The sequence below is a fragment of the Achroia grisella genome, unplaced genomic scaffold, assembly GCF_030625045.1.
Source record: "Achroia grisella isolate CSIRO2021 unplaced genomic scaffold, CSIRO_AGI_Agris_v1 utg501, whole genome shotgun sequence".
NCBI classification, from domain to species: Eukaryota; Metazoa; Arthropoda; class Insecta; order Lepidoptera; family Pyralidae; genus Achroia; species Achroia grisella.
The window spans coordinates 962,758-985,018 of NW_026712897.1; the positions used below are offsets into that span (position 1 = coordinate 962,758).

Below are 22,261 nucleotides of genomic sequence, written 5' to 3' on the forward strand. Positions count from 1 at the left end.
AAGGGGGGGTCCCCACAGAAACGAAAAAAAAATAATAAAAAATATCTAGAACGTTAAAAAACCTAACATAACCTTGAGATCAAATAACCCATGTATATCGAGAGGAACGGGGAATTTCTGGTCACTTGTTTTTAGCCGGTGTATTTTTTTAGTTGAGTAATATAATTAGATAGGCCCCAAAGCCCAAAGATTTAGCCCGGTACTAACATTTCCAACAGGAGCTTTGATAGTTGAGTAATTTTTCTAAACTATAAATGCAAAAAAAATACGGCTCAGGGCCCCACAAATTCACGATCCGCCCCTGCTGGTCACTTTGATCCTTCTCCCTAGTGTAACGTTACATACTTGAAAATCTAGAAATTAGTATTATTGAAACAAAAACCATTATTATTATTCAAACAAAACCTGACTCTCATTTCTTCACACAATGTCACAGTTTGTCACACTCGCCAACCCTTAAAGACTTTATCACATTCTATGCTTAACTATAGGATATCGATAGTAAATTCGACCTTCCAAAATGCAGTGTAGTAGACAGTGAATTGCTTTAGTGCAGTCGTGTCTCAACTGGAATGTAGGTACTATGGTATAACTGTAAGTATTTGTTATTATCCAGAGATTGTACTTTTCTCATTTTTACGGGCAAATAGCAAGAAAATTATAATATAAAAAATCTACGCATCAAACACAATCACTTATTTCATAACATTTAATAATAATAAAAAGTAACGTTAAACAAATAATATCATCATAACATTAATAATAAAATAAAATAATATGTTAATACTTTCACAACATAACCCGTTCAATATCTTCAAAGCAACTTCCTCGTTGTATAGGATTGACGCATCAATAGACCGAATTTTAATATTATAATAAATAAGTCACTGCAGCAAACAAACTAAAGTATTTGCAACATCCATAGTGTGTTCGTTGACTAGCACAATGTCGAATTTATCTCTATAGTTTTGTAGATTCTCCTCAACATTACGACTAAGGTATCCTATTTTTACAACAACATCACAGTGTTCCATGCCTTCCGCCATACCGGCATCGCCAATGTTATCACCCATCAAGATCACATTACTTCTGTTTCTAACCATTGTATAGTACTCTGTATTCTTGATAGCAGTTTCGTTTTTATTCAATGTATGTATAATTTCACCTTGCATGCCAACTATTTCGTCGCTCTCATCCATTGCCAGGAAATTAGCTACGATCTGTAAAAATTAATTGAAATATGTTTTTATTGAACCAGAAATAGAAAACATGTAAATTTATGTACATTGAAACATTTGACAGATAAATACGGAGCTGTAGAATTCGTAACTGAAACTGTTCAGTTCATATTCAAAACATTCTGACAAACTTTAAAAAAAAACTTGCAAAACCTGGATCCGTATTCACTAGTGATACGGCAAAATAACTATCATCAAATGAAATGCAAAAAAAGCCTGCTGTATAAATGTAGAAATTGATGTGCCCATAGTACTAGTACCACATCGAACAAGCAAGTGGGCATAGAATTTTGTTTCCAGTTCTAGTATGATTTCCTGTGATTTAGGCTTATTAATGATATTATTATGGTTCAAAGACATTTACACATAAGAATCACATTTTTAAAGGGAATAATAATATTCTTGCTTACACAGGTAAACTATATTTAAAAGTAGTAAAAACATCAGACATGTTTCCTTCATTAAAATTATTATATTATCTTATTAATTCGTAATCAAACTATTTGTATTCAGATATCCTCCATTATCCAAATATCCCACATTATTATATATACATCCTTTACATTTGCACACAACCCCTATTACACACACTCAGCACTTGTCATTTAAATAATAGAATAGAAAATTATTTATTCAAATGAAGTTACATAGAAGCACTTTGTATAGTCATAACATTTTATTTTCAATCTACCGCTCCTTCGGAATGCTGTCTCCTCTTAAGAATAAGCAAGAAACTTGCGTGTACTCATATTTTATCATATACATTTACTAATCTATATTCTACTTTCTCCCTTAGTAATTAAGGTGCATACACCACACATCTACTTCAACACAACTAACAAATGTAATTATTTACAGTACATATTACAAGAGAGCACTGATACCTTATAACGCGGGTATAATACCCAGTTTAGGTTATCCGGTTCCTCATACTGTATTATGCAACTTTGTTTATGCCCTATTAGAGATTACATTACACGTTTGTATTGATTTGTGTGTATATCTAAATATATATAACCTAGAGGTGACTGACAGTGATCTATCAATGCACAGCCCAAACCACTGGACGGATCGGTCTGAAATTTGGCATGCAGGTAGATGTTATGACGTAGGCATCCGGAAAAAAAGGATTTTGATTAATTCTACCCCCAAGGGGATAAAATAGGGGATGAAAGTTTGTATGAAACTTTGTCAATTTTAAACCGATCGGGCAGAAACTTTGCATGCATAAAGCTACTATTACATAGGCAACTCCTAATAAAGGATTTTATATATTCTTTATTGCACAGATAATAAAAAGATATTATAATTTAGAGACAATGTGAGCAAAGGTGAACTTATCCCTAGAAGAGATCTCTTCCAGTCAACCTAAAACAGTGGGATATGTGGTACTGAGTGGGTAATAATTGGTGCAAACAAAAAAAAAAAAATGTCAAAGGATAGATATTAAATAAATATCAAATAACAAGTTGTATAATAATAAAGGATAAATTAACGCGAGCGAAGCCGCGGGCAAAAGCTAGTTACTATATATTATGTGTGTATTCACAAAAATAAGGTTTAAGAATTTTATTTATATCTCTGTATCTATATCTGTATTTCATTTATAGCTTGTACTATACAACTTTTGTTTAGCTTGGGACTGGTACTTTGCTATTCGTCGAGACTTATTTATTACTTTTAATATATATGTATTATAACTATTCGAACCATATTAGGAAAATAATTTAAGTTCCAAAGCCCCTTACCTTAACATTAGAACGTAACAATTTGTTAATTTTCAGAGCAGCTTCCACACAATCTCCGAGTCCAGCAGAGAATATCAATACCGGAACTTCATTACTGTCACTCCAGTCGATTAAACATTCAACCCCACTCCTGTAAGCAAACAATGCACCGAGTTACATTTTTACATCACTTCAGTACACACAAAAGGGAAGAATAAAATAGATAGAATAGAATTGTCTCTTTTACCCAACTGATAAAGGAAGTATGTAATGTATTTCAGTGCTAACCTGTTAACTATTTTTTTTTTTATTTATGTATTTAAACCACTAATTGCTAATAGCTAATCTGACAGGTTCCTAGACGGTAAGTGGTAACCGTCCTCTAGATATAAAATAAAATAAAAAATAATTTATTCATGTATAACATTTTAGGCGCTTTACATGAACCACTGTGGACATAAAGTTAGCAAGTAATGGCTATTATATCTCATGAGTTACCCATTAAAGAGAACTAAGATGTCACGCCTCTTAAAATTAATTTCACTGTCAGAGCTTATTGAAATACATCGTACAACGCAAACTGCTTGGCATCTGTTATAGATAGAACGGTGATGCCCATGCAAAGACTATATTAAACTTTATAGGAACAAGGTCAACCTCGATATAATATGATAATTATTGTAGCACTGTGATAGTTAAAATTTAAGAAAATCTTCAGTTCATGACGGCCTGGGTGGTCTAGTGGCTTAGTACACCATTTTACTTCCGATTGTTGTGGGTTCATTTCTCGCACTGTACAAAATTACATTTGTATTCATGAGTATGATTGTTCGTGTCTGTCTGAATGTTTTCTATGTTTATTACGTATATATTTACAAACAAAAAAAAATAAGCGTACATATCAATTGTCTGAGATCTTATTAGCAATATCTTATAGATATTGCTTTAGCAAAGTTTTCCTCTTTATAATTTCAGTACAGATGAAAACTAATGTTTTTACATTAACATAATTCATATTAGTATGAACTACTCACCTAAAACAATCCTTTAGTCCTTCAGCCACTTGTATTAATTCATTCCTTGGAAAAGTCATACCCCTATAAATAAAAAAAAAAGAAAATTAACATTTTAAAATATTATTAATGTATTTCTTTCTTAATGGATGTTACAAATAATATTATTCATAAAATAAACACGCAATAAAGCCTAGTTATTTATAATATTATTGCTCTAACAAACAAAACACAACACCCAAAATGTTTCATTAAAATAAACCTATATAAATAGAACACCTATTTCAAATATCTTAATGTAATCAATTGTTATAAAAGCATAACTTAAATTAATAATCTAGTTGTTCTAAAATAGAAATATAAATAATATTTATTCAAATAAACTTAATATAAGCACTTTTGAACAGACTTTTTTTATATTCTACCACTCATCATTGTGATTTCCTTACAAGAAAGTTATTAACTTCCCTCCATGTGATATAATGAAATATCTAACTGTAGCGCGGTAGTTATCGCCTCACCACTGTACAGTTGTGTATGATGAGATAAGATGTCCCTACATAATATATTAGTTTATTATAGTAACTACATAATGAATATATTGTGAAATAACTGTACTATTTATTGTATATAGTAAGTTTATTAGATAATAATGTGCTACATAGCTTATTAGAAATGCATACATTCGACGCGGAGTCATAACATGGACTGACGTTACCCTCAACTTTAATCTATGTAATCTAAAGACTTGAAATATTTCTGTCTACACTTGGATGTCGACAGAAACATTTCAAATATTTGCTAATAGATTACTAATTAAATCAGGACCATCCATTTTAACAACACAAAAAAGTATAAATATAAGAAAGAGACTTACTTCAATAGACTATTGCCAGCCACATACCAATCAACCATATGTTTGGTCTTCTCTTCAACACTTATAAATCCATTGGATTCAATAGGTTTGTAAATATCCGACAGTCTCAAATCCTCATCTTTGTAGTGTTGGGGGACTGATGGACAAGCTGAGAGCATTCCTATGGAGAATTTATTATATACAAGATTAGTTGTAGCAGGTACACAAAGTGAAACCCATCGAAAGTATTCATGAGACAAATAATTAAACCACTTTTTTTTATATCTTCGTACAAATTGTGTGGTCACCTGATTTATTTAGAAGGATGTTCAATATTTATTTTTAGCTGTTTGTTACCCATGGCTTCATTTGTGGAATACGGAATTTAAGTAACTAAAATAAATTAATTTTCTGAAATATAGGTTGTAGAAGTTACTTATCATAACAATAGCTTAGGAATGAAAATCCAGTAAATCGGTCCAACTGTTTCAGAGATTATCAAGAACAACCAAAATGACAAAAATTTTTAAATAATTTTTCTGATGTAAGTACCGTCCATACTTAGAAATAAAGAAAGAATAACTTACATAGTAATTATGAAATTTTGAACAAACAGACACTTTTTCATTTTTCAGATATAGATTTCCACTACATTTTGGTGAAAATTTTTTACATTAAAGGGAATACACAATTAAACTGAACTAAAATTAGAATTGTGATTATTCAACAGCATTTAAATAAAAAAATCTATTAATAAGAGATAAATATGTTGAAAAATACACATAAAAAGCTAATAAAATAATATATTGAAATTTTACTAAAATGATAAATAAAATACATATAAAGAAATATCTACATACACTAGTGTTAATGACAATCCTCATTACTCAATTAGTTTACAGTGATTTGAAACTTACCAAAACTAGTCAAAACAGGTGTGCCATCATCTTTAATGTGCCTTGTTAAAGTGTGATCAAAATCGGTCACTATTTGTAATTTTTCATGACCTTGCGATATTATTCTGTTTAATTTTTGTAATAAACCCTCTTCATTTTTTATGTGAACATTAGATTTTGTTAAAACAGGAACTTCATTAATACTCGACAATAACTTCATTTTATCTAGAATCACATTAAAAGCATTCTCGGTTACAATGAATTAATTTGTTTGTATTGTGTTGTATTTACTGTAAGAACACAAAAAAATAATTGTATTGTATATTTGTAACTAATAATAAGAATTACGTATTTGGAAAATTATATACATATCAATAGTATTTAATAATTTATTACACTTTATGTTATGCTATAAATTTCATAAATAATAACTAATATTGTAAAGTAAGCAATTTATGTACATTGTTTTAAAATAAATACTCACCTATTTTTTCGGTAACACTGAATTTCAGTGCACTTATGTAATAATTAACAATACTACAGTTAATAATGATATGTATTTATAATAAAAATTCAATAAGTTGTATCGAAAATAGACCTCGAAATATAAATAGAAATATCAATCGAGTAAAACGTCAGCATTACAACACGGACAAAACTAAAAGAAAAAGAAAACTTCAACTCAGTGGTGTTGCCAAATAGCCGTTTTGTATTCCTCGCAAATTATGGCCGAAATCACTATACTATTTACTATTTCAAGTAGTTATTGGAATTGGTATTAGAGTTGCCAAAATGCCAAACAATATTGATTATCATTGTAGAATTGATGTATCAATATAGTGTAGTTTTGGTACAAAATACCGTATGTAATGTTTTATCTCATATTTGTCAAATAATGTCAATGTGATTTCAGTATTTGACAACTGTCGGCAATGTTCTTATTTGCGCTTGCTATAATTTTTTTTTAAACGTATGATAATGGAATGTTGCATCCTCCTGCGCTAACGGTTTACGTTGGCGGAGCACCAGTTAAGGATGATAAGATGAACTTGAGGTCAGGTCAATTTGCCCCTTGTGATTAAATAACTAGTAATTAACCACGATGGTTTGCAGAGGGAACCGCAAGGAGGTCGACCTAACATAGTACATTCCTAGTAATGGGGACACTAGACCTATTCCTAGAACATTACCCCTTCCCGCCCCTCCCGCTTGCCTTACTATAGCATAATATATAATGTTGTCTGTCGCTATAGGAGCGAGCATAATAATTAAATTTTAACTGTTTCAAAATTTTAGATAATTTCTATGTATTGGTGGTATTAGTAAATATATATAAAAATTATTATATTTACAAAGACTTATTTGTAAATTCATTTATAGTATAAATCTCTTCCTACCACGACTCAAAAATTCATTCTGTCAGAAAAATATTTTCATCAAAAGTCATCAAGGGTAGGTACTAAAAATTAGATACGTTAAATAAAAAATTCTGTCGGTGACATCCAGAAAGAAAGCATCTCTTGAGTATTATATTCTTTGTTACGAGGGATGTTGATATTTATGTTTTCCAGAATCGCTTAATTTCATTGGTTCTTAGTATATTTTATACTAAAAACAGCAGAGATAATTATAATTAAAAATATTTTTTTGTAATAATTTAATTATCAAAAATGTATGACATTTCATATTCTAAAATGAAAATATAAAGATGAATTTTGATAAGCGTAAATAATAAATACAATTTGGACTGAATATTACTCATTATATTTATTCAAATTAATGTGCACATATAAAATTCGTATTATTAAAGAGGCAAAACTATGCAATATAGATAAAATACCAATACAATAAATAATCGCAACTGCGAATCCTATGTTTTCTTACATCTATAGTACCAATATATAAATTTCTTACGAGTTCAATTTTTTTTGTACTTATTAATCAGAATGGTATCAAATACTACAATATTACAGTCCATAATACCAAATACGGTTATTTTTTATATAACGAGAATAATAATAGAATGAAGCAAAAAAGAAACCTAATTTACATAAAATTATATTATATTTACATAATTTAATGAAAACAATTAAAATTATAAACTTACTTTGTTTCTTTAACAGTGATAAACCGTATCCAAAAAAAAAAATATCATAGACATAAATAACATAGAATTTTTGTTTAAGTCACACAATTTCATTGGTATCATCTAATTAACAATTATCATTATATGGTTACTAATGATTCAACTATACTATGTTGAATATATAAATTGTCATTTATAGCAAAAGTAGATAGCAAAATTTGTAAATATGTCTATTAATAAATTGATCTTGACTAATCTAAATATTAAACCCTTATTAAGTGAAAATGTAAGAAATGGTTACTCTTTATAGTTATACTAGACAATTATTAATTGCAATAATTCGTCATGAATACACTAATAATAACTGAAAACAAAAATTATAATTAGTGAACTAAATAACACCAAAATTGTATAAAGTCATTTTACTCACTTTACTGAAATCGCATATGAAATCTATAAGCAATTCTGACACAACTGTATATGTTCATATAAATATATTTCATGTATATACATTATAGATACAATCTTGCGATCAACTTGCAATTAATAAGTGCCCTCGCACACGACTCGTAAAGTACGTTAAACAAAGTGCGTTTAGATGAAGATTGTGATTATCTCTTACCATTTACATTCCATATAATTATGGGTACACTACGAGCCGAGTGGGAAGGCACTAACCCTGAGGGAGTACAAAAAATATATATATTGATCAATCGTCGCTTATCCGCCTTGTCTTCTTTTTTTTCTTCTTCTCCATTGCTTCTAATTTCATGTCTTCTAAATCTTCCATTATACCTGGAATCATTTAATTAATTATCAATTAAAGTATAACTCGGTAAATACTATAATCTAGACAAACTTCCTACCTAGGTAATCAGCAAAGACTTCACATAAAGTATGTAACATAAATTTGAGGTATATACATACCGATTTTTTTACTGATATACTCCTCACGTTGCTGTCTCGCAAAACTTGACTCCATCATTGGATCGTCATCATCATCCATGTCTCGATATCTAAAAATTATAATGCAGGTCTTTAAACCAAATACAAGAAATTCTAATTATTTTTAACAAGATGTTATTATTGAACAATTCTTATTCAATTATACAATTTGTACACAATAGTATTATTTAGCTATAATTTTGTTGTTTGTGTTTTTTTAGTTATGTTATGACACATATTTTACATTAAAATTTTGCCACATTTCATAACTGCCAAAAAAAAAATTATATACTGCTACTAATATAAGAAAACTTACTTTGATTTATCATAACCAAATATCTCTTTAATATGTCTTGAATAATCCATGTTTTCCTCGCCATCATCTATGAAATCGTCCATTTCAGAATCATATTCAGAGTCTGATTGAACCGTACGAACTGAAAGTAAATAATATCATACATATAAATTTATAAACCCACCACATTGGCTGAAATTTAAATACTTTAAAATCTCGCATTCAACATTATATCACGTAATGTTGATTGCTCAACTTTAAAATTCTAGTTCTTAAATAATATCTATAGAAGTTTTATTGATATGAGAGATAACAGTAGCAAACATTTTAATGTTGCATTTCTTGTGTAAAAAGAATTTATTAGTTAAAAAATATGTAATTTATTTATTTATTGCAATATGGAAAATATAATAAGTTGCCAGAAGGATAAAATTTCATGATATTCTCCTGAAACACATTTTTTTATTAGTCTTATAAATTTTTGCCGTAAGTTTCATCGTTTGTCGTAAAAACATGCAATCCATTAATTCCATTAGTGTCATCGTTGTCTGTACATGATATTTAAACAGAAAATACTTACGTTTTTGTTTTCTTCTTATATCATCCATTTTTCTTCTGACATCACCTGGTGGGAATTGACGACCACCATCAATATTTCCATTCTTTTTAAGGGAATTGACATGTTTGTCAAAATCAAATGTACTTGTTAATTTGGGTTTACTGCTGCCAGCTTGAGATTTGTTACTATTTTGAATGTTTCTATCATCCGGTCTCTTAAGAGGCATTCCCTTACTACTTTCTGGAAGACGTTTGCCATTATCAACCTTACCATTTAGTTTAAGAGATCCATCGCTATATAATGTTTTCTGTTTTGCCACCATAGCTTTGTCCCTAGCATCATTTCTTACTTGTATTTGTTCCCTGTTTAGTTTTGTCATTGGTTTACTTTGTGAGCTATGTCCATTCAAATATTTACCATTATTACTTTTGTTTGGAATAATGGATTTTTTGTCATTAGTGTTTTTGTCTATCCTATATGTGTTTTGACTTTTTAAATCAATATTTTTCTTTGCATCTTCTCTACCGCCGTGTTCTTTAGAAAATAATTTTGATCGATCTATCGCTTTCTCTACAGGTTTACTAGTCTTTTCTATTGTTTTATTATTTTCCAATTTTAATCTTGTTTTATCCAGCCTATCCCGATCTCGGTTAAGCCGATCCATTTCTCTATCTATCCTATCTCTTTCTGCTTTCAACTTGTCTAATCTCTCTCTGTCTAATCGTTCCCTTTCAATTTTCTCTTTTTCTACTTTGATCCTATCCTTTTCTCTCTGTAGTTTTTCAACTCTGTCTCTTTCTCTTTCTTCTTGTCTCTCCCTATCAACCTTTAAGCTATCCTTTTTACTTTTATCACCCAGTTTTGGAATGCGTCCAAAACTGGGTTCAGGTTTTCTTTCAGGTGGCTTCTCTTCTCTTGGTCCTGAAAAATAATGATTTGTTAAAAATAACATGTAATTCAGAATATAGAAACTCAAATTATAATTAAGTAATATCTGAATAGTTTGTATCAGGTCATAATGCATCTAAATGTCCAACAATTTTATATGGTTTATAGTTGTTTCTACCAAGCAATAGGATCTGGAACCAGGCCCCTCTTCCCCACTGGGCACGAGCCCAAGGTATCCACGGGACCACGGTGCATCGCGGTGCGATGGATAGTGGCCCCCTAGTCTAGTCTCTACTTCATTACCAAACGATAACCGATAGCCACTCTTGACCGAAAATCGGTTTTAATTTTCTTTCAAATAATTTTAAATGTATGTATTTTTTATGATTACCAAGTTTTGAACGTTTTGATTACCTTTTTACAATCGATAGTGTTTACTATCAGAGTAATTTCATCATGTCTTAAGTTTAGAGCTTAATATATCAAATAAATGTCTTGCCAAATATCTCATATAATATTTTCATTTATTTTTCTACAAAATTGATACTGTACGCTTTTTGCTCAAACATGTTTATTAATTAGTTCCTGTTTTTATTGTACAGACACAATAAAAACAGCAGAACTAATAATAAATAAATCTGCATAGTAATTTATTTATTTTACATTTACAGAAATCTTGTCCAAGCAATCAAAGATATATCATCTGGCAACCATGGTCAATTTGTTAATTTCTGTTAATTTTTTTTATAAATGTCTAGCAAGAACTTGAACCCTCATCACATAACGAAATTTTTAAATTTATTTGTTTTGAAGGTAGGGCATCTCCAAATACATCTCTAAACAGTCATGTTCAAAAATGACTGTCTATTTTAACAAAATAGTACTTTATTACTATGGTCATAGGAGCCCCATTATCCTAATATGCTCAGAGCCTCTAATAGGTGAAAGACAGCCCTGTCCGAAACTGGGTTTTACAGTCAAAACTAAAATCAATTTATAGTAGAATAGAATAGAATAGAATAGAAAATCATTTATTCAAATAAACTTAATTTAAGCACTTTTGAATAGTCATAACAATTTGTTTTTTATCTACCACTCGTTCGGAAAGCTGTCTCATCACAAGAAGAACGAGCAAGAAACTTGTGTGTTGCTCTTTTAAATAATCCTTGTAAGTTTACATTTACAAGTCGAAACGTGTGAATACAAACTACCAACAAGCACTAATTTTTTGGGTCAAATATAATCATGCAATAAGATTAAATCAGTCGTAGTGATAAGAGCAGACCAGTCCCTACAAGCAGCACTCGTTCACGAGTATGACGGATGAGCCAGCCATCACTGCGCTCGACCATATTTTAGGGAGCCCATTGACCCGGCCCACCACGCCGCCACATGTCTGGACATTTTAGTGAGCATGACTACTCATTCCACACGACCACGTCACAGCTACAAAAATTACTATATGGTAGTTACAGTATTCGCACTTTACATAAGGATGCATGCGGCAATCAATACAAAAGCCGCTACGCTATCATATATCAAGAAAGCAGTATGAAAATTAAAATTATAATGTTGTCCGCAAATATACTTATTCTTGCTATATATTGCTATCATCTATAAATTCATCTATCTTATAATAGGCTTTTTTACATAACATTTGTTTAATATAAGATTTGAATTGCCTCTCTGTAAGATTTAGCGTAGACTCTGGCAGTTTATTATAGAATCTTACGCAATTACCATAAAATGAATTACTAACTTTGTGTAGACGGCATTTCGGTAAAATTAGCTTATTTTTATTGCGTAAGTTTCTACTTGTACAGTCTTTAAGTTTCTTGAAACTATCTAAGTTTTTCCTTGTATACATAATATTTTCATAAATGTACTGTGAGGCAACGGTGAGGATATTTGATTGTTTAAAGCATTGACGTAATGACTCTCTAGAACCCATACCATAAATAGAACGTATGGCTCTCTTTTGTAAAATAAATATAGTATTTATATCGGCAGCTTTACCCCATAGCAGTATGCCATATGACATAATGCTATGGAAATAACTAAAATATACAAGTTTTGCCGTCGCCACGTCTGTTAATTGCCTTATCCTTCTAATTGCATAAGCAGCAGAACTAAGTCTACTGGCTAATTTTGAAATATGGGGCCCCCATTGTAACTTCGAGTCCACTGTTATTCCTAAAAAAACGGTATCATTAACAAAATTTACTATTTCATCATTAAGCAATAGCTGCGTATTTACTTGTTTTACATTAGGCAGCGTGAATTTAATGCACTTAGTTTTGTTGGAGTTCAATAATAGATTATTACATGTGAACCAATTTAGTATAGCAGAGATAGCATAATTTACATCGTCTAATTGATTACATTGGCGACCAATTTTAAACACTAACGAAGTATCATCCGCAAATAACACTATGTCTGCAACTTTCTCTACCATGTAGGGAAGGTCATTTATATAAATTAAAAAGAGAAATGGGCCTAATATTGAACCTTGAGGAACGCCCATTTTTATATTAGTTCCTTTAGACTTTACACCATCAATATCTACAGTTTGCACCCTATCCTCTAGATAAGTTTTCATTAGACTTAGGTCATTATCTCTAATACCATAGTGTTTGAGCTTGTACAAAAGTGTTTCATGATCTACGCAATCAAACGCCTTCGACAAGTCACAAAAAACGCCGAGAGTCGACACAAAAACGCATTCCTAGTGTTTCGTTAAACTGGCTCAATTGATTTTAACTTAAAAAAGAAACTAAAACACATAATATATATAATAGCACCAGAGATATCAGAATCGATTCCTAGTATTACCTTTCCTTGAAGCAGCTTTTTCAGCTTCTAATCGTTCTTGCCTTCGTTGCCGTCGCGCTAATTCCTCTTCATACTCTTTTTTCTGCTTTTTGGTCATCAACCTATCTGCTTCCTGTTCTGTTGTTTGCTTCTTTCCTGCTACATCTACAGGTACACATTTTTTCTGTTCAGCAAGCTTGAGCAATTGATTAAAGTCCATAGGTGGGGGTGCTACTTTCCGTATTTTCGGTTTCTCAGGTTTTTGATCTTCTTTCTTTTTTTCTGGCTCATATTTTGAAGAAGGACTTGTATCTCGTTCTGTAAATATATAATAATAATAATATCCCTGCACAATTCACAGAGTGCCATCTAGACAAAACCAAACTAAGCAAAATTTATGTTATGGGTGGCTACTAGGCAATTGATACATGTACTTAGATATTTTTTTACAAATAGATAATATACACTGAAAACACCAATACAAACAATCATACTTATGAATACGAATGTATGTACAGTCCCATAATTCGAACTCGCGACCATCGGAAGTAAAGCAGTGTAGTGAGTAAAGCAGTGTGCCGATGCCATTATAAATAATTATTCTATTGCTTGAAATAAAACAAAATTACCATGAAAGAAATAGAATTGAGATTTTGTAAAGTTTTGGTTGGCTTACCCCCATCCCCTTTTCGCCTTCGTTTGTGAGGAACTGGCTCATCTTCATGTTGCAATGCATGCTTCACCCTTTCTCTAGTGCCATTTAAATCCTTCTTTACTGTGGAATCTGTATAAAACAATATATATACAATAATATCTTTTCATTATAAGAAGTTTTACCCTACATATAGTAGAGTGGAGAGACATATCTGATAATAGATATAAATTAATTATAGTGTGGTGGTGGAACAGTATATTGTACCTACTTGAACAGTAGGTACAATATACTGTTCATGGAATAAAAGTGTACTGAATTTACAGTAATACTTCCTTCACATAATATTTTCAACATTAAATGGGGTGTTAAAGTTTTTTTAAACTTGTATACAATTTAACACAATATTTAACATGATTTTTTTTAACCAGTGTACAAACAATAATTATTCTTCATTTTATTACAAGCCTGCATATTGACATAATAAAATGTTTGTAAACATCATAGAAACAGTAATGGAATATTGTATAATGATATTAAAAAATTATACTTGTGAAAATTTTTAATGGCAAGGTGTGAAAGTCTATGATGTGTTTTTCACACATATAAATAGTTTTTTTTTATTGATATTGATTGCCACCATTGTGGTATAAATATATATGCATTTAAATAAAAACATCTGCTAATCAAACCCATCACTCAAGAATACAAATGATTGTATAATACTAGAATCAAAGCCGCAACCATTGGAGGTCACTGTACTAAATTACTAGAACTACATCATATAAAATTAAGTAATAACAAAAGTTACTAACTTGAGACAGGAAATTTTGGCTCCTCAGGTATTTTACTATACTTCTGCATCATCTTCTGATAAAGTGCAGCCGCTTCCTGAGATTCATAGCCATAGTCGTCTTGATCAGGCTGATCCGGACCATCCCGTGTTATAGCTGTGTTGTCTCGGTCCACTGCATCTTCAATTACCGATTTGTTGGCTGACTTTATAACTTTCAAAGTCTTTTGGATTTTTCGCAGAGCTTTGGGGTCACGCATAGCCAGCAACTCTTGCCTTTTCCTTTCAGCATCCAATTTTTTTTGTCTTTCTTCTTCATCTTTCTTTGCTAAGAACTTCTGTATATTAGCTGACAACCTATCTCTTTGTTTTTGCTCTTTTTTTGGAGGATCAAATCGTGCTTTATAATATAGATTTCCCTACAAAGTGTCAAAGAAATTCAGATTAGGACTAATATTGAAGTAATTTTTTACTCTTTTTCAAATTTAAAAAATATTGTTGGATAAATTTAATAGTTAGTCTTAATGTAATCATAAACAAAGATAACTGCCATATTAACTGGAAATTAGAGCATAAATAATGGAAATTTCGTATGAAAACTAAAACTTACAGATGACTTTTGTTGTTGATTTCGTTGAGCAGCTAATAATGTCTCCCGAAATTCCATTTTTAGCCACCCGAGAGACTACTATTTAAACAGTATTATTCAATTGTAAACATCATTTAAATTATAAAAACTATTTACGATTTTCACGAAAATACGTGTCAGAATTAAGTTCAACACACAATCCCACCATTTTCTGGAAAGGTACTAAATAGAGTTGTAACTTTATATCGACAATGTTACAGTCATCGTAAGGATTTGTCGACTTAATACAGTTAACGTATATATTTTTTATTTCAAAAAATTAAATCACCCTGCCGTAGATATATACATAAAAATGTATATTTCTTAGAATTATTTTTATTATTAATATTGTGTCAATTTTAAATGTATAATATAAGTAAAAATAAAATTACTAGTATAGCATTAATTCGTGTCACTGTTTATAAAAATATACTTATACTTGAAATAACTAATTTTAAATTATTTAAAATTAGTTTCTTGATTGTAATTGTAATAGTATATAATTTTGTGCACTATCACTATCACCACTTGTTTACCTACAATTTTACCCTTCAATCGGGAGATGTTACATTATTTTTTATTATTTCCCATCTTGAAAGTAAATGTTGTTAGATATTTTATAGCACTAGAATTACAGAAAGTAATGCAGTAGAAAGTAAAATCTGATAAATTTCCGCTTGCTGACGCATTTGGGAACTACGAATACCACGATACATACATAAGTTAGGTTACGTTTCAAACAGAAGAAAGAAGACCTGCCAATAAAAAAAAATAATGCGCAGACCCAAGGATCTGTAGCCTCTGACAAAAATTGGGATAAACAGAGTTCAGACCGAGGTTACAACCTACACCATCCCAGGGAGTACATTTAAGACGGACTACAGTGTTTGGAATCTTAATGTTGTGGACTTCATAATGTATTGCTGGCCACTTAAAAGCTACTTATTTTACTTTAAAAAAATGTACACAAATTTGACTTGTTAATTTTGTGACATAAGAAAAATATACGATATTATTTTACTCCTTTTTTGCATCGATTTATTCTATATAATTATAGAGTAGATGCAATAGCTTTCTGCACATAAAGAACCAACATATAAACATAATACATACAATATTATCCACCACACCTAATTTTATTACTTTCTACTATTAATTGTACATAAATGTATTACATGGCAATACACAAATTTGACAGTTTATAAATTGACATTGACATATGTAGCTGTCAGTTTGTAATACACATTTGTCTACAACATGTAGACATGGCTGTATACGCGGAGGCCCTTTTGCCTTCCTTTTAAAGGATAAACAGAACAAAAAAAACCACTTGACGGATTTTTTTTTTTTTCATTCTTCATAGAAAACTTGTCGTGACACAAATATGGTTCGTGAATATTTTTAATATTTATCTGTAATAATTACAAACATCTTATTATATATGTATTAATGTTGTTCTATTTTATTTTTCTTATATATTTCTTTAGATATTTCGCTCATTATTTTTAAATTGAAGCTACTAAAAAACCGATTACTGCAACTTACATTTTGTTAATGTTCTACGCAGGCCACCTCCAAAAAGAAGACTAGGAAGTTGAGAGGACACGTGAGCCACGGTCATGGACGTATCGGTATGTTCTTAAATCCATAATAGTCATTGTATAAAATTACGTCAATAATTTAGAAACAAAAAACAATCATATACATAACCTCTAGATGCCAAAAATTGTAACTATGTGTACTAATTCATGTACATTAAAAATAGTTTGTATTGAGTTATTGTTTCATCAATAGTTTATAGTTGGAAGTCTAATTAGATTTTATTTTGTTCCTCAGGAATTATTTACTAAAGTAAGTTTTTAACATTCCAGGCAAGCACAGAAAGCACCCTGGAGGTCGCGGTAATGCTGGAGGTGAACATCACCACAGAATCAATATGGATAAGTACCACCCTGGATACTTTGGAAAAGTGAGTTGTATTTGTATTTATATTGGCATTGATCGACATTATGCTACACTCATGGATAGTGTGGGTCTTTATTAGTGAAACAAAACAAATCATAAAAAGGATTTTGCAATAACCTACAATGTCTTTAAACATAATACAATTGATATAATAATTCTCAGCAGTGTTTTAAATTTTTACACTGTAAAGTTAGTAACACAAATTAATAATTGTTTTATCTTTTTAGTCCACAATTTAGTTTGTTCATCTGTTATGATTAATATATTGACTGTTGAGTGTATTATATTCATTATATTGTGAATATTCATTGTATTTATTTTATTTTTTAGCTCGGGATGAGAAATTATCATGCCCGGAAGAACAAGGATTTCTGCCCAGTTCTTAATTTGGACAAACTGTGGACGTTAGTATCAGAGCAAACTCGTTTGAAATATGCCAATTCCACAGACAACAAAGTACCAGTCATCAACATTGTCAAAGCTGTAAGTCCTCTCTTTTAATGCCTCATGAATAAGTACTATTTGGTAGTCAGATAAAATCTTAAAAATGTAATGTTGTACAACTATGTATTTGGTATGGTAAACTACCTGATGTCCCCCTGATGGTAAAAGGAAACTATTGCATTGCATGAACAGCAATATATATACTACTAAATACATAGAACCAGCTTGGAATAATGGTTATTTCAATTTCTAATTATTACTACTCATTATGTCAGTTGTTTGGGTTCATACTGATTTATAATGTAAGCATGTCATTGTTGTCAATATATTATGAAATAATTATTAAATAATCCCCCTATCTGTTGACTACCACTTGGGCTATGCAAATTAATATTCTCTATTTCAGCCCATTCTAAAACATTATTTGAGATAAAAAAAGATAAAAAATAGCACAGGTCTATACTTGTTACAACCTATTGTCATATTGAATTCTATTAAACTGTTTTGTTTTGATAAGGTAATTAACACAGACACATTTGCAGACTTAATATTAGTATTGATAGGTAACATTGAGTCATGTGTATGTCTAATTATGAATAAGGTTTGCTTTTTTCTAATTATGCAACAAAATTTTCATTCTTAGATTACTACCATTCCTAAGTATAATTTTGTTCTGAACATCGTATATTGTATGTTCCAGGGTTACTACAAATTACTAGGCAAAGGTAAACTCCCGAAACAGCCTGTTATTGTCAAAGCAAAATTCTTCTCAAAATCTGCCGAGAAGAAAATCAAGGATGTGGGTGGAGTGTGTGTACTGTCTGCTTAATTTAAGTGTAACAATAAAGGTATAAAAACAGTAATATCTTTTATTTATAATGAAAGTAAAATTGGATGGACTTTTAAATATGATTAATGGACCACAGAAAATGGGAAGAGTAAAACCCTAATTTTATTTGATTCCAGGAAATTAATGATTTTAATATTTATCTCTGCAATAGGAACCTTCTGGAGTTGTTAATTAATTCTTTATTGTACACACACATAGGAAAAAAAAAACAGTCATACAATAAATGTAACGTCCTTGTACAGTACGAGCTTGTCTCTAAAAAGAGATTATCTATGTCTTATTTTTCCTAAAAATATTTTGTTGAACATATTGAACTGTCACCATAGAGACATCTATAAGAAACTACACATAGAGTACCTTGTTTTATATAGCACTGTTGACCCACTCCAGTTTGACAAGCTTCTTCAGCTTGTCCTCCAAAATTTTGTGACATAATTTCAAAAACTAATATATCTTGTCATTCGCTAAAGCGATGAGACTGCCTTTTGTGCTTACACACTAGAGTGTCTAATTATATAGATATTGTTTTTTTGTATTTCTTTAAAGGTGCAATATAATAGAAAAAAAATCTAATCTTCTAGATTAGATTTCTTTCTTTTATATAAAACAAAATTTGAATTATTAATGAAAACTTTCAGTTTAGATTGTTTTGTACAATATATGTGATGTCACATAGAGAGGATATGGAGAAGTCTCAAATGTCACCAGTTGTGCCAAGGACAATGAATCAAGAAGTATGGAATTTGAGACATAATTTACGGAAGAACCTGTTTCAATAATTAGATACATCTTAACCACCATACCCTACCATATGTAATGTAATGTACATATATGATCGCTGCCTGTACATGGAAGATAAGAAAACCATTAATGTAACAGAACCCAAAATAATTATTGTTAAAAATCTCGCCTACTAGTTATCAATACCCTGGTTTATATTAATGGAAAGGATAAGGGAAAATTCTTCAGGAGGACTAAACAAAACTACTGAAAACTTTCACAGTAAAAATATAATTTTAAATTCATAATTATAATAGTTAATTGCAATAATATTAATTGTATCTCACTACAATAATGAACTAAAAAAAGTCATTCAAGATCTAAATGTACTTATTTTAAATTAATAAATAACTTACTACTTTTGCCACTGCATTGCAATTAATGAATTGATATTATTACACTATTTGTTATGTTGACAATATACAGACAAATTTGAAACTTATAAGTAGCTACTAAATTGCGTAACTCCCTGAGTAGACAAAGCGATAATGGATTTTACATTATCAAACATTTATTTTGGATTAACTGATCAAAGCTAGATTCACTTATTAAGCTTAGGAATAATTTAGAGAGATCAATTTTTATTTCTATTAGTACTCAGGGCTCCAAATTGTCCTATATGATCCTATACATTTGATACCTTTCCTTTAGACTCCTCTATTATAATTCTAATTCTTTATTGACGAGGGATGATTAAATAAAGATTTTCCTATTAAAAACTAGCCTATTAGCCTTGGACGAGTAAATATGCAATCAGTCAGTTGTAGGTAAAGATACTACTTTATGTATATATTGTTACAGTGTGTGTGGGTCTTATTTGCTCAGTTTGAGTCTGAGACTGAACAACTTCACTTGGTCTAGCCTGTTTGGCCTTTTTTCTAGCAGCATCACTCTCTGCATAGTACATACCAAGTCTAGTTTTTATGGCAGCCAATGCAGCTCCATTTATCTCTTCATGGAATATGTTAGTATATCTCCATTGTTTTACCAAAGGACCTCTTTTTCTTTCTTTTTTAATTTTCTTTTCCATTTTAATTTCGTGCTCTGCTACAACTTCAGTAGTTTGAGAGTTTTGATATGAAGTATTGTCTATAGCAAGGGTAGCATTCTGAGATGGCTCAGGCTTAGCTTGCAGTACAATATATGTTGTGGGTGCTTGTGTAGGCCTACCTGCAGTAGACTGCAGTAATATTCCCATACTCTGACCTCCATTTTGAGTTTGATAGAAATTTGTTGGTGTTGAAGTGGCAAGTGTTGCTGTTTGGTACTGATTTTGGAAATAGTTCTCTGCAATATTTACCAAATGCCCACTACCTGGATAAGAGAGGGTTCCAAATGCAGGTTCTTGAGGTGGTGGCTGCTGCTGAACTTGCTCACTAGCTATAGATATTTCCATATTACGCTTAGATTTAGGCATTGTAGCTGATATGTTGTCAGGGTCATAAGTTTTTATATAATCTTTCCACATTTTTGAGATATTAATTTCCAAGCCTGCTATTTTGTCCAAGCGAATAAAATCTTTCAATCTGTGGGTATGGACTATTGAATAAACATGATTTTTTATTTGCTCAACAACACCTGTTGGCAAGCGCACTTCCCCTGAACGCCTATGACTGTTTTTACCTCTGTTATCACTGGGAAACATCACTCCATCATCCATCTTTTTACATAGAACACGGACTTTTCTTTCAGTTATTGCATGAATATTTTTGAAAGCTGTTTGACATACTTGAGTTTCGCGCCCTTTAACCCTTACGAAATATTCAAATGTGCATGTTCTTCTACTGCTTGATTTCACTCTTTTTCTTTTTACATCAACTTGTCTCATAAGTCCAAATAAGTAGGCATTTTGTTCATCGTGAGTTTTCATAGAGTAGAAACCTTGAAAAGTTTTTAATCGAATATCTGCTGGAACTTTTTGGAAACACAGACGCCGACAATTGCAGTCAGGGCCCGGTTGCTTGGGAGGCACCACTTTACCATTTGCATTTATGTACTCCAATCCAGCTATTCTTAAACGTTTCTGTTTCTGTTTGTGCCATTCTATTAAAATAAAGATTTATAAATTAACATTAAAGAAAAAAGAAATATGTTAATATTAGTTACAATTCTACGTATATATCTATTCTATAATACATAAATTTAAACATATATTACGTTATGAAACGATAAGAAGTTCACAGAAATGCGCACGGAACATTTGATATTTAATATGAATACTACGAAAAAACCAGGGAAAACTATTTCAAATCTTTTGTCTTTCGTATTAAAAAGTAGTAAGAGTCAAAAGTGGAACAACATAATAAAGATCTAACATTTGGTTCAAGTTGCCAACAGAAGATAATCTTTGCAATGTCTTTTAGAATTACAATGAATGTAAAATCTTAAACCCACCTTCTGGATTTCGTGTACGCCTCTTTACAACTTTACCGTTTTTATTCAGCTTTATTTTTCGGTCATTACTTGAGACATCCGCCATTTTGGTATCAAAGCAAATTATAAGCAAAGCAAAGGAGAGCTGATGTAGATGAATTAGCAACTGGCAACATCGAAAAAAACAACAACATTGAATTTATTGTAGATCACATAAATATTAGTATTCTGAATAAAATTTTACTAGAGCATACCTATTTATGAAGAAGATAATTTCATATACCTAAAATTACAATAAAGAAAAAAGTTAAAGTTAAATGGAAAACGTATAAATTATGACGTTATACATACTCTCTGTCTCGTGTACATGAACTGTGCTTTCTTTGACGTGACATTAATTCACCATTTCACATACCCGAGTTATATTAGAGATGTATTGTGTTTATTTTTCAATTAATCGGA

The 22,261-nt window shown here is 30.6% G+C and overlaps 4 protein-coding genes across 5 annotated transcripts; 1 reads left to right on the forward strand and 3 right to left on the reverse strand.

Moving 5' to 3' along the window:
- Positions 1 to 694: 694 nt before the first annotated feature.
- On the reverse strand, positions 695 to 6,418 carry LOC131846123 (7-methylguanosine phosphate-specific 5'-nucleotidase-like). The gene is made up of 6 exons (XM_059195350.1): positions 6,215 to 6,418; positions 5,752 to 5,955; positions 4,856 to 5,015; positions 4,000 to 4,062; positions 2,987 to 3,116; positions 695 to 1,220 (listed from the first exon to the last, which is right to left on the reverse strand). Exons 2-6 carry the CDS (start codon positions 5,948 to 5,950, stop codon positions 885 to 887), a joined length of 888 nt encoding a protein of 295 aa, XP_059051333.1. The 5' UTR covers positions 5,951 to 5,955; positions 6,215 to 6,418; the 3' UTR covers positions 695 to 884.
- Positions 6,419 to 7,906: 1,488 nt separating this feature from the next.
- On the reverse strand, positions 7,907 to 15,559 carry LOC131846102 (protein SPT2 homolog). The gene is made up of 8 exons (XM_059195326.1): positions 15,370 to 15,559; positions 14,782 to 15,178; positions 13,991 to 14,098; positions 13,336 to 13,632; positions 9,637 to 10,536; positions 9,078 to 9,198; positions 8,744 to 8,832; positions 7,907 to 8,611 (listed from the first exon to the last, which is right to left on the reverse strand). Exons 1-8 carry the CDS (start codon positions 15,424 to 15,426, stop codon positions 8,526 to 8,528), a joined length of 2,055 nt encoding a protein of 684 aa, XP_059051309.1. The 5' UTR covers positions 15,427 to 15,559; the 3' UTR covers positions 7,907 to 8,525.
- A 1,169-nt stretch (positions 15,560 to 16,728) lies between these two features.
- On the forward strand, positions 16,729 to 18,655 carry LOC131846111 (large ribosomal subunit protein uL15). Its single transcript, XM_059195337.1, has 5 exons — positions 16,729 to 16,774; positions 16,955 to 17,018; positions 17,259 to 17,356; positions 17,683 to 17,835; positions 18,497 to 18,655. The coding sequence occupies exons 1-5, from the start codon at positions 16,772 to 16,774 to the stop codon at positions 18,623 to 18,625; spliced, it is 447 nt and encodes a 148-aa protein (XP_059051320.1). The 5' UTR covers positions 16,729 to 16,771; the 3' UTR covers positions 18,626 to 18,655.
- A 1,109-nt stretch (positions 18,656 to 19,764) lies between these two features.
- LOC131846110 (uncharacterized) lies at positions 19,765 to 21,973 on the reverse strand. Of its 2 annotated transcripts, none has more exons than XM_059195335.1 (2): positions 21,821 to 21,973; positions 19,765 to 21,469 (listed from the first exon to the last, which is right to left on the reverse strand). In XM_059195335.1, exons 1-2 carry the CDS (start codon positions 21,903 to 21,905, stop codon positions 20,208 to 20,210), a joined length of 1,347 nt encoding a protein of 448 aa, XP_059051318.1. In that variant the 5' UTR covers positions 21,906 to 21,973; the 3' UTR covers positions 19,765 to 20,207. The 2 variants fall into 2 exon arrangements, with proteins under 2 accessions (XP_059051318.1, XP_059051319.1); XM_059195336.1 differs by lacking the exon at positions 21,821 to 21,973 and adding an exon at positions 21,584 to 21,782.
- Between the last annotated feature and the right edge of the window lie 288 nt (positions 21,974 to 22,261).

Bases quoted from the DNA above. Each gene is read 5' to 3' on its own strand.
- LOC131846123 (XM_059195350.1), bottom strand. From the start codon at position 5,950: ATGAAGTTATTGTCGAGTATTAATGAAGTTCCTGTTTTAACAAAATCT. The intron at 4,063-4,855 runs GTAAGTCTCTTT...TTTTATTTATAG, and splicing joins GCTGGCAATAGTCTATTGAA to GGGTATGACTTTTCCAAGGA. The intron at 1,221-2,986 runs GTAAGGGGCTTT...TAATTTTTACAG, and splicing joins TGTTACGTTCTAATGTTAAG to ATCGTAGCTAATTTCCTGGC.
- LOC131846102 (XM_059195326.1), bottom strand. From the start codon at position 15,426: ATGGAATTTCGGGAGACATTATTAGCTGCTCAACGAAATCAACAACAA. The intron at 13,633-13,990 runs GTAAGCCAACCA...ATATATTTACAG, and splicing joins AAGGCGAAAAGGGGATGGGG to AACGAGATACAAGTCCTTCT. The intron at 8,833-9,077 runs GTAAGTTTTCTT...TATAATTTTTAG, and splicing joins TTTGGTTATGATAAATCAAA to ATATCGAGACATGGATGATG.
- LOC131846111 (XM_059195337.1), top strand. The intron at 17,019-17,258 runs GTATGTTCTTAA...TTAACATTCCAG, and splicing joins CCACGGTCATGGACGTATCG to GCAAGCACAGAAAGCACCCT. The intron at 17,357-17,682 runs GTGAGTTGTATT...TTTATTTTTTAG, and splicing joins ACCCTGGATACTTTGGAAAA to CTCGGGATGAGAAATTATCA.
- LOC131846110 (XM_059195335.1), bottom strand. From the start codon at position 21,905: ATGGCGGATGTCTCAAGTAATGACCGAAAAATAAAGCTGAATAAAAAC. The intron at 21,470-21,820 runs GTGGGTTTAAGA...TTATTTTAATAG, and splicing joins GCGTACACGAAATCCAGAAG to AATGGCACAAACAGAAACAG.